Below are 12,446 nucleotides of genomic sequence, written 5' to 3'. Positions count from 1 at the left end.
GTTCACTTCCTCTAGGTTCATGATCAGCTGTGATGGTTGCCAGGAGTGGTTCCATGGCGACTGCATTGGTATCAGTGAGACACAGGGCCGTACGATGGAGAGGAACGGTCAAGAGTACATCTGCCCCAGTTGCACTACAAAGAAGCAGAGTCAACTCCAACCACAGCCCGAGCCACAACCCCAGCCAGAGCCTGAGCTAACCTTCCCCGAATGCATGACACTAAGTCCTTCTGTGGAAAGAGGGGAGGTGCACAAGGAGGAGCAAGCCCCCAAGGTTAGAATTGCAATCGGATTGCGACCTCCACATGTATATAAATAGCCTCTCAACTTGTTTGCAGCAGCGGTTATTCCTGTGTGACAGTAAATATGTGACATATCATCCCAGTATATTTGTATCTTAAGTTATCAGCTGATTTCCATGATGGACGTCCGGTCTTGGCAGCTAAGATGAGATTCTGGTTTCAGGAAACTGTGGTGGTGGAAGAGGAGGCCGAGGAGGCTCCTGTGATGAGTCCAGAGCCTAAACCAGATGCTGAGATGGAAACAGATGGCGGTCTTCCCCTGTGCATTGGACATGGGTGTCCTACACCAGCCCTGCCAGACTCTGTTTACTGTGGCACTGACTGCATCCTTCAGCATGCTGCCTTCACCATGAAGACGCTTTCTGGCCCCAAGGTGCCCAAGTCTAGAGGAAGGGCACCGAGAAAAGCTGCTGCTCCAAAACCCACTGCAAGGGTAAGTCAGTAAATGTGAAATGGAAATACTAATTTAAAATGTATAGGTTATATCTTTCTATTTAGTATTTTCTACATGTGTGTCTGAATTAAAGTGAGACCACGGTGTAAAAATATATTCTATACTATGGAGTATATTTATTTTTGACAAATATTTTCATCACAGGGTCAGAGGTCGGGTAGGATGTCTAAGAGATTAGCAGCAAAAGCTGAGGAGGAACATGAAGAGGAGGAGATGAAGGAAGAAGATGGAGGGCAGGAGGAGGCTGCGTCTCCCTTAGCCTGCGACCCCAGTCTAACAGAAGTTCAGGCCACTTCCATACCATCACCTCAGTTTTACACAGCGTGTATGTATCATTCACTACTCATACACATTCGGATAATACAGCACACATCATGCACAAAGTGCCGCTTTTGGCAGTAGTTATATCTTCCTCTCTACTACTCTACTGAAACTCTACTACGTAACACAATCATACACAAGCACCGCCCACACACACTCTCTGGGATGACTGATAAGTAACAGGGGTCAGCAGTGGGTAAGTATGTTCACTTTTATAGTTTCTTTGTTGATTATGATTGCCCAAAATGTGCTGAAACGGCTCATAACTGGAAACTGCTACATACAGCAATAGAGTGGGGTAGTTTTGGGTAGGCAGGGTGCTTTACCACGTTTGGTACCAGTGTATTGAAACTCGGCTCTGATGCTCAGTTTGTCGGACCTTGCAAACGTCTCTCGCAAACGCAGAATGTTCTGATTGAAGAATTATAAATGAATGATGAGCCCAAACTTAATTGGAAAGCACAAGGCTGAACACATCGAGCCTTTGGCACAGGTCTCTTATATAGCAAACATGCTTCATATTGTGACACAAGTTTCCGACCTGTGAGATAATGAAGATTACTTACAGGCAGTGTTGAGGTTGTGTTTCTGACCATAACCTGCAGTGCACATAAAGCATGTGGCATGTTTTCACATGTTCAGCTCAGTTTTCTAATTTCTGATTTTTCAAAACTATATAATTTAAGATTACAATTTAATTTTGTTAATGTAATGCAATTGAGTACTAAAGTGTCCACTACATACCTGGCCAATGTCATACATGGAAGAGGTTCACCAACTAGGATTTGTACACTCCATTTTATAACTCACTACATGGACTACATTTCACAGACCACATACTACTAGCTCAATTACTCACAACGTATTTTTTGAGTGTTTGTGTGAAGGATTCATCTTTTGTCCACTAGCTGTAGCTACCCTACAGCTGCTGTAATAGACATTTGAAATAACAACTGCAGCACTCAACAGTAGCACTGAATACATTGGATTTGTACTTAGCAATGTCCCTCTGCCACAATGTGGGCGTGGGAGGTCACTTCTTCAAACTGTATGGTTTTCTCAAAGATATTCGTCTTTTCAAACAAGGACTCCAATATTTAAGCACCAGCGGTTTCGATTGTAGTCCAGCCAGCATCTCATTATTTCAATTTCATTTTTTTGGTAGTTTCTGAAAACGTCTAGTAAGTAAAATGAACTAATTGTTGCCCTCAATCCATGAAATGCACTTCAGAAAACAGGCACCACACAGCAAAACATTTACAACCTTCCTTGTCCCTGTGTCGTCACTATCCATGTATCTCAGGAAAAACTTTTACATACAGTCACTTGATGCTGCAACTTGTAGTTCCTAATTCATGGCCATTCAACTCACAAACACACTCTTGGACCAGTTGTTTCGCATACAAACCCATATTAGCTCGGATAGGACACTGACTGAATGAGGAGCGGGCATCTGGAGGCGGAGTTGACTTCTTGGTGCTATAGAGACGCACAGCGGACCTGAGGATTCACCAGTGCAGATACTAGAAAGAGGTTCCACCTGGAGTTCACAAACAATGAATGGGACATTTTGTTGACACACTTCCATGAAGATGATTTCAAAGTGTCTGCTGGCGACAGTCAGAAAAGTCCACCAATTCCTCTGAGAAAAATACTTTGTTCCTCTGCAAATTAAGAAAGCTCACAGTTTACAGCACATACAGACTTTGGAGATGGATAGCTTTTCAGAAACCTAGCATGGCTATGGTGTTTATTAAATCATACATGGGTAATATTAGGTCTCATTTAGTTCTGTTAAAGATTGAGTCAGCGATTCTGGAGAAGGCTTCTTGTCAAAATAACTTTTTTTGATAATAAGAGAATATCTCCTCACAATCCGCTACCTGTCCGTATTGTGTGTCCAAAAGAAAAGTCCATTGTTAATACACTGCCTAGGCTCTGTAAAGGGGCATTTTGCTAGCTATGGTTGGCCCATTTTGTTCACATGCCCTTTGTTTACATTCCAGTGTACAGAGTCTAGGCTGTGTATTGTCACTAGATTTTATTTTTTCAGCGTGAACACAGTATGGACAGGTAACGGACCATGAGGAGATATTCACTGATTTTGACAAAAAAACATTTCCCCCAAATCGCTCACTCCACCTTTAAAACATTTGGGGGGGACTATGAATTCAACTATGTTCCTGATATCTGAACCCCACTTCATTTAGTTTTTGCTTACACACTTGCATTTGCGTCCACATTTCTCTTTATATTTAGACATGCAGCAGTAAACAACATCTCTGTTCTCTAAAACTAAACACCGACCTGGGGTCAGCTTCTACACCAACTTTCCCAACCTTTGATAACTAGGGTGTGATTTCAAATTTTAACAACAGCAATTTCACTTTATATCCACACATACAAGCTACACACAGCAGCCTTTTCATATTTTTGTTTTATAGTTTGTTGATTATTTACAGATACAGATGCCATAAAATGAAGGGATTACACTTGTTCATCAAACAAACATCATCAATGTCCTTATGCAACACACTGATTTAGCTTAGGTGTAAAGGGTTAAATAGTAGTTGCCACATTTCGTAATCTCTCATTTTAGTCTGGAAGCTCAAAATTTAAATGGATAAAATTGGCTTGTTTACAAAAAAATGTATTTGTTAAAGTCCAACCTTACTTATAGGAGATACATTTCAATGGACCCCTGCCTACATAAAAAGAAAACAGAAGATTGTATCAAATGCATTATATCCTTGGCTTTGAGAAGCTTGTCCCTTGTTCACAAAAACACACCTTAATACTTGTCAAGTCACAGGAATGTCATTGATTAGCACGAAATACCAACAAATTAATCCCGTTTTTCAAATATCTGTGAAAAAGCTTACACACCAAATTACGTTGGAAATCTTTCTGTGGCTACACCAATACAATGTGGGTGAAGGAACCTTGTTTGAGGTTCTCAACATAATAAAAAAAAACATCAATGTAATTGCAAAATGAGTAGAACAGTCTTCCCTTACATTGCCTACAATTTGAAAAATCTTTTAAAATTAAACTGAGAGGAAAGGAATGTCTACAGCCATTTTAGTTGCACAATTTCTTTCCCTCTCCAAGTTAAATAGGCTTTTAGGGACTTCAATAAGTCTAAAAGTCTTAAATGATATATACCGCCGAAAAGATATATATAAGATTATAAAACAGTAAAGAATAAGAAGACAAAGGAAAAGCAGATATTCTTAATCTGTTCACAACAGCTGTCCAGCAGTCCATCAGAACCCTTGGTGATCACCTGTTGCAGTTACCAATGCGTAACACCTCACGGAGCCAATGATTCTTTAAATGTACAGCATTCTGACTAAGGAGAAGGTCACTTCTCCAGCTGTTGTGTTGCAGGGACGGGTTCACAGTTGGGTTGAGGTTTAGACAGCTTCTGCTAACTAGCAGTCCTCAGGACAGGGCGTGGCCTAATGAATGGTGGTGTCACCATTCCTACACAATTTCATCTCTGCCTCACATGACATCATGGAGAGTGTGGCATTTCGTCAGAGTGACCTGAACTTTATTAATGGCTTACTGAAGATGACATGAGTGGAAATTGCCCCTGCTGGACATCAGGGTACCCAAGAGTGAACTTTAGTGTGTATGTCAAGTTGCAAGTTTCACTGGTCAGAGCTTGAGATGAGTTGCCAACTTCCCGTCGTATATTACCTATATCTTTATTTTCCAACATTTTTTATTTTCCATTCTTTCATCCTCTTTCCTTAATTTTTAAAAGGTTTAAATTGACTTTTTCTCCTTGCATATAACATTACCAATCAACAGAAGAAAGCAACTGGGGGGCACAGTATTTTTTCCACCCACTCTGGATCGGCTTTAGAACTGATTTGCACAGACAGTACATGAAAACCACCGAACTGACGTTGAATTCATTTATCGAAGGATTCTCCATAATCTCTAACTTAAATTCAAACCTGTGCAAAAACTTAGGTCCCTCTCTTCTGTCCTAAACATTCAGTGGGAGTTGACAGTGACTATTCTTTCTGCTTCATGTCTTCCCCCTCTGCCTTTAGTTGAACTCTCATCGGTTGTTGACAGGAAACTTGAGTCTTATTCTACATCTTTCAACAAAAACACACAATGAAACCCAAAATGTTTTCACTCACTGGAAGAGACGAGGTCTTCAGTTTCATATATTTAAGCCAACTGTGAGGCCCATCAGCCATATGTTTTCCAAATAACAAATTCCCTGAATGCAGATGGCCACAATCAGCAGTGCAAACAATCAGAACTGCGTAGGTCAGTACACATAACGTGTAATGGCAAGGTTATGAATTGTATCGGGCTCAACCATTGGACATGGTCTGAGTGAGGTGCTCATTGAGGGCTGATGGTTACTTTCAAACTTTTTAAACCAATGCTGGAAAGTTTTACCCCCCTCCACCTAAGACATATCCACCATTTGAACACAATGCTGACTTTGTTCATTTAACTCCCAAATGATTGATCCACTGATATGATGCTTTCATGGTTTGGTATAAAGTCCTGTCCTGGATGACAGGGATAACATCTATCCATTCACAAACATTTGTTTCTATGATACATGAACAATAGGTCATTATTAACAACCTTAATCATGACTCTTTTAAGTCACGTTTAGCCCTTTTGCCTGTTCTTTCTTAATGTAGATCTCATTCATTCCAAGAAAGTATAGTTTGACTTGTGTTCAGTGTGAGTGCAGCATGACCACAGGATGTAGGGAAACTGGCTTGGGAAAGGCATGCTGTTTCTGCTGATTAGTTTTAGTGTCTCAGTCCGAGAGAACAGAATATTTATTTATTTATGGGTCAGCGTACCATACAGTAGGCCTACTAGCATGTGCAATGCTTAGTTACGAGAAGTGAGCAGATTAAGTTAAATATCTGATCTAAACTGAGGTATCTGCTATTAGAGGTGCTCTGTCAGATTTTAGACATCTGTTTTTTTTTTTAAATCTTTTGGATCTCAATTTATGCTACTTTTCTTTTGTTTTTTGCTTAATTTAAAATGCTTAAAGCTACAGTTTCCTTGGTGTATTTACAAGTTTGATCATTTCAATCCCTCAGTGTTTAATTGTAAAACACGAGCACCCTCTACTGGCCAAATCAATAATGTGCAACTACAGAGTAAACTCCATGTCCAACTTCCTAACACTGATTGTAAGATTATGTAACTTCAGTTATCGTTGGCCAAATATCCATAAATAGATTTTAGATTATTCAAAACGCAGTTATGTTAAAATATTACACAACATTTTACACTATTTCTAGTATTTGCCAAGTTTTCTAATTGTGTGTGTTCATGGCATAGAACAACACACCATTAATTTCTTCTAATTTTATTTAGCTTAAGCACATACACTACATATTTTTCCTCAAATTGATTTACTTTAATAAATCCTTACAATCAATGTGGGGTAAAATCCCAATGTTTTGGGACTTCCCTCCCCTTCAAGAGTGAATAGGAAACTGACCCGATAGTCTTGATGTCTGTCCTTTATTGAGCCCTCTAGTGGTGAAATGTCTTGTGTTGCACATGTAAACCTGTTCTTGGCAAGGGACAAAAGATGGAGGAATCAACAGTATCAAACTCAAAAATGTTTTTTTTTTTTTTTTTTTAACGGGACTTCCCACATATTTTCCACTGACCAATTTTAAAAGTATTTTACTGTGAGATTTCACATGAATGGAACATTAAACAAAAACTTTAAAAAAGTTTAAAAGTGTATTTCCCAAAATGTGTAACAGCTCAGTTTAAACAATATACAACACAAAGAGTAACAGTTAAGGAGTTACATGCCATTGAGGGTGATGTGTCCTCAGATTTCCACACTGAACACATGAGGTTGAAATCACTTTGTGGTTTTATGTTTGACATAAAAACCTGCAGACTATAAGCCTCCTAGGTTTTGAAGCCCTGCCCTAGAATCCTCAGGAGAGGGGAGAAAAAAGAAAGACAATTAGCCTTCTGTGGCACATGATTTTTAACTGATGGATAGCAGCTTAGGGTCTCACCTTGGAACGAGGATGTTGCATTGAATTGAATATTGAATTGTCAAATCGATAAGAAACACTGTGGACTTTAGAGGTTATTTTTCCCATTTTTTTCAGATTGGCTCTATGGATAGCAACATCATTTTTTAAGTTGTTTGTTCCACCAATTCTTCCAGACCAACATATCTCAGTAACTATTGGAAGGATTACAACAGATGTTCATGGTTATCTGATGATGATTATTTCCACTGACTTCGGTCAATCTTTTTGTATTTTTCTTTAGAGATTTTTTTGGTGAAATGTCTTGATGACTGGATGGATTGCCATGAAATTTCAAGTGTCACCACCATCAAGGCAGCATTTGTCCAATGCTTTATCCAATACTACTTTCGGATTCAGATTTCGGGTTCCACTAACCACTTTACATTACATTACATGTCATTTAGCAGAAGCTTCTATCCAAAGCGACTTACATCTGGAGCACGCATTCATACACCGATAGCAGCTACCACGCAGGGTGCAAGCTAACTATCGGGAGCAATTTAGGGTTCAGTGTCTTGCCCAGGGACACTTGGACATGTGGCGGGGAGACGGGGGATCGAACCACCGACCCTGCAGTTGCCACAAGGGCCCACTTTCAGCACATTTTCTGATTCAAAAGGAATCAACACATTCTCAGCAAGTTTCACCTTTCACATACTGTGGTAAATACAATATGTTTACACATGCTAGCAACTTAGTAAAAGAAGGGAAAAGGAAAACAAGAACTGTAAAAATCACAACCCATAAAAATAAAATAGAAATTTACATTAAAATATGTACAGGTGAAACTCGAAAAATTTGAATATCATGCAAAAGTTAATTTACTTCAATAATTCAACTTTAAAGGTGAAAACAATATATTATATAGACTAATTACATGCAAAGTGAGATATCTCAAGCCTTTATTTGTTATAATTTAGATTATTATAGCTAACAGCTTATGAAAACCCCAAATTCAAAATCTCAGAAAATTTGAATATTACATGAAATCAATAAAGAAGGGATTTTAAATACAGAAATGTCGGCCCTCTATAAAGTATAATCATCCATATGTACTCAGTAATTGGTTTGGGCCTCTTTTGAATGAATTATTGCCTCAATTCCAATTCATTTTCCATGATATTCTAATAATACGAGTATCACCTGTATGTGTATGTATAGCCCTGTAGCGTAGAGTCTGTCTCTGGGTCCTGGGCTTTGTTGATGAGGCCAGCTGCAATTGGGAAGAAAAGATACAGAGCTAAAGAGCGGTTGACCTTGTGGTCCTCTACACCATTAGTTGAAACCTTGAAGCAAAATATTTTGCACCAACATTGTATTTTGAAATGAGGAATTCAGTCTCATCTTCCTTATCAAAGGACAATATGTTTTGCGTGGTATGTCTGTGCCTTAATATATCACATAGGGCTTTCAACCATTCAGGACGAAGCCATTAATTATGGAACAAATTGCTTAACAAGCTGTAGGAAACAAATTGATTGCTTGCCTCTCTTATACACTGCCCGGCAAAAAAAAAAGTCACCACCTGGATTTTACAAAGCACATAGGCAAGAGCCCTCCATCGGTCAAAAACTGCAGTGATGATTAATATGTTTCAGTTGGCAACATGTTATATAACCCTAACTGATGCAGTGTATAACTTCTTCTTTCTCAAAAACAATGTCAGAACAACATATGCTGTTGTTTTGGAAACATGTTACTCTGTTTCAGAAGGGTGAAATTATTGGCCTACATAACAAAGAAAACTACTAAGGAGAAGCAGAAACTACTAAATTTGGGCTAAGTGTCAAAGGCATTATTAAAACCTGGATAGAGAGTGGTGAACAGGAGAAAATGTTTAAATATGCTAGGGCGCAAAAAGATTGGACTCTGGAGAAATGGAGAAAGGTTGTGTTGTCTGATGTGTTCAGATTGACCCTGTTCCACAGTGATTGGTGCATCTGGGTAAGAAGAGAGGTGGATGAAATGATGCTCTGGGGCCGGTTTCCCGATAACGTCATCTCTTAGCGCGCTACGAAGACTCCTACGTTATGACTTACCAAAGTTGTTTACCTCTGTAGTCGTGGTTCCTGAACGGTCTCTTAGGAGTCTTCTTAAGAAACAGTCCCTACGTGGCTCGTACGCGGCGCTGTCCAGTGCTGAAATCGATGGCTCAGAGTTCGATTTTCCATTTCCTGCTTATTTCATGCGAAGCTGCATGACAAGTCTTTGCGAATAAAAGATTACTAGAAATCCTTCTAAGCCGAAACATTTATTTAACACCTCTTGCTTTATAATCTAAGTATCTTTAAGAACAATAATCACGTTTCGTGGTAGTAGAATATCGCCAATGGCCTATATCAATAAAAACAGACGGCCCAAACAGCATCCAAATGAGCTAAAATCCTAAATACAATAAACAGTAACATGGCACACTTATTTTAAGGTAAGCTTTAATTGATTATTCATTAATTTTTTCACACGTTTACATGTTTTGAGGCGGAGAATCCGACGCACACTGCGGAGCTGTCAGCTGAGCCGGCTCAGCTGACAGCTCCGCAGTGTGTGGAACACAATGCGATGGTTCTAGTGTTAACCTTGGTCGAACGTATTACCATAGCCTATAGGCCTACTGATTTAAAAAAGGTAGCCTAGGCTATAGAAAAATATAGAAACAGCGGAGGAGATTAAGATTGTTTCCAGCAATTATTTTCTTCATGAATGACTTGTGGCAGTTCCATGCGCAACAGGGATGTCACTCGTGTCCGTTTTACGCATGGTGCTTACGGAAGGAAATGTGGGGGTCTGTAGTAGCCAAGCCTATCTCTGGCGATGCCACAGCGATCGCAGGGACTTCACTTGTCATTAAACTTATACATCTGACTGTATTTCATATCAAAGGGACACAGCGATGACTGTATTAAATATCAAACTGATAAAAACGATCCGACTGTAGGCTGTAGTGTATCACGTATAAAGTAGCCTATTTTCATATTGACGGACATCGCATCCAATCAGTTAATGCTGATTGTCAAGTCAGTTAGATGACTATGTAGGCTACTTATAGTTTGAACACTTTGTGAATCAGAGTGAATGGTATTCTGCTAACATATATAGCTTACTTTAAATGTGATATGTACGCTATATACAGTTATCGTTTTTAACAGTTTGTTATTTAATACAGTCATCGCTGTGTCCGTTTGATATGAAATACAGTCAGATTTATTAGTTAAATGACACAAATGAGAGCTGAAACATCCCTACGGTAGAGCTAAGAAGGCTCTGCGGGCGCTCCAGACCAACCTTACCAACGTAGGACGTACGAAAGAGATTTGTAGCAAAGAACGTTTCGGGAAACAGGCGAAATGTTAAGTAGGAACTCTACGTAGGGGTTACAAATGACGTAGCGTTAAGAAGGCTCTACGAAGGCTTTGGGAAACCGGCCCCTGATCATTCCTGGGGCCTACTCTGCAAGCCTGTGGGGGCAGTGTAGAGTAGGATCTGGGATTGCTTCAGTTGGTCAGGTCTAGGTTCAGCAACCTTATGGGCCAAGAAAAGCTTATCAAAATGTGCTATGGACAGTGTTGATTCAATCAGTTTGCATGGGGACCTTGAAAGTAACACCATTCGTGTGACAGTTCGGTATTCATGAAGTGTGTAACTTTAGCCTACATACTGTATGTTGAGTGGAAATATAGACGCGTGAATCTGCTGAGGGGAAAGGTATTACTTTGTGCAAGGGAGGCATGGATAAGATGCTATTAGAAAGATCAAACTAAAGTGATTAGATTTGTTAGTACCCACTTCTTGACTGCCAATCGGACTGAATTGCCTTTTTCGTTCATTGAGCTGTGAGGCATCAATTCAGAGGTCTTAAACCAGGCTAATTAAAGCCATCGCAAGGAAATCCCTATTAGTAATTGTCAGATAAGTGGTAATGTGTTACCAGTTATTGCACAAATTTTTATCTCTTACATTATAAAATATAACTCAAATGCCATTGAAAGGTCATATAGGCAAAATTATGCAAGTTATTTTTTTAATCCCTTCCATTCATTGATATTTTAGCTATTGAATTAGTTTCTCACACAAACAGGAGTTTATTTTTCACTGGAGAAAATGGCTAAAGAGGCAACAGCAGAAAAGGGTTTATGAAATACAGCAAATGTGCAGTGCTACAATAAAGACGAGGGAAAATTAAATTACAAGTTAAAATCCTGCGTTTAGAGTTTAGTTATTTGTTCAACACTACTTGGAAAAAGTACAGATGTATTGGCATGAAAATTTATAATTTAATTATAGTTATTGAGGCAAGAATCTGTGAACATCGCTAATGTCGCTGGTGATAAAAGTGAAGCTTTGAGTTTTTATACTTTAGGATTCAAAATCAATTGAATTAAAATATATGTACTTTATGAACTTCAACCTTTAGATTTATTTGAAAATAAAAAATAGCATAATAAAAAAAAAAGCTTAGCACCCGTCTGATCATGTGCACTTGTATGCTTAGCTTGTAGGTGGTAGTGCTAACTCAAAGTAAATTCCCATTTCTCACCCAATTCTCACTGAATATTCATCTAGTAAACCAAAAAAGCTGCAGTAATTTACAATCAATTAGAGAGATACATTTAAAGTGTATAACAGTTTTATATTAATTGAGGCTCGCCACAAAGAAACGCTGAGAAATACCCCCATCATTTTGAAGCCATATTATTAATCATAGGCCCATATTGTAGAGAGATGAGACTTAAAACAGGATCCCCCTGAGCTGAGACGCTGGTGGGGGTGGAGTAAAGCCAGCAGGCAGTTGATGGAAACAGCATTGAAGGTCCGATTGGCTCCAAGAAAGATCCTTGGCTAAGAATTGTGAAATAGTAGGGACTTTGACAGAAGATAACAGCCGGGGGAAACTGCAGAAATTCACCCATAGAAGAATAAAGGCAAAATGTAAAAGAAATAGATATTTCACAAAAGCTTTATCACAGATAACCTAAATAGAAAATAAAGGAATTGCATGTCAGCCTGTGACTGCAATATTAAGATTTAGTTTGAGTTGTTGGGTTGATCTCAATATTGAACAAAAAGATTGATTCATCATTATCTTCTGTGGTTTCTTTGGGTTTGTGTATATGAATGATTGAAAGAGGCATGCTGAGACGAAGCCTAAAAGAGAACATCATGCCTTGAAAGCACACCTAACCTCACCTGTGCACATAATAGCCTAATCATGCACAAATAAAGATGATTCACGTTTTATCTCATGGATGCAGAAAGTGACTCATGCATATTTGTTTCTATCGTCTTTCCTTCAGTCATTAGTTA

General features: G+C 38.9%; 1 protein-coding gene across 1 annotated transcript in view; it reads left to right on the top strand.

Moving 5' to 3' along the window:
* The window catches only part of LOC307252893 (uncharacterized protein), a 35,540-nt gene that overhangs the window by 3,727 nt on the left and 19,367 nt on the right, over positions 1-12,446 (top strand). Inside the window, exons 5-7 of the mRNA XM_080030717.1 lie at positions 16-274; positions 466-735; positions 901-1,081. Of these exons, the coding sequence (XP_079886843.1) occupies positions 16-274; positions 466-735; positions 901-1,081 (710 nt within the window). The remainder of the gene's footprint in view (positions 1-15; positions 275-465; positions 736-900; positions 1,082-12,446) is intronic.

The sequence above is a fragment of the Ammodytes marinus genome (genome assembly GCF_949987685.1).
Source record: "Ammodytes marinus genome assembly, chromosome: 7".
NCBI classification, from domain to species: Eukaryota; Metazoa; Chordata; class Actinopteri; order Uranoscopiformes; family Ammodytidae; genus Ammodytes; species Ammodytes marinus.
This window is presented reverse-complemented; position numbering and strand designations above follow the sequence as displayed.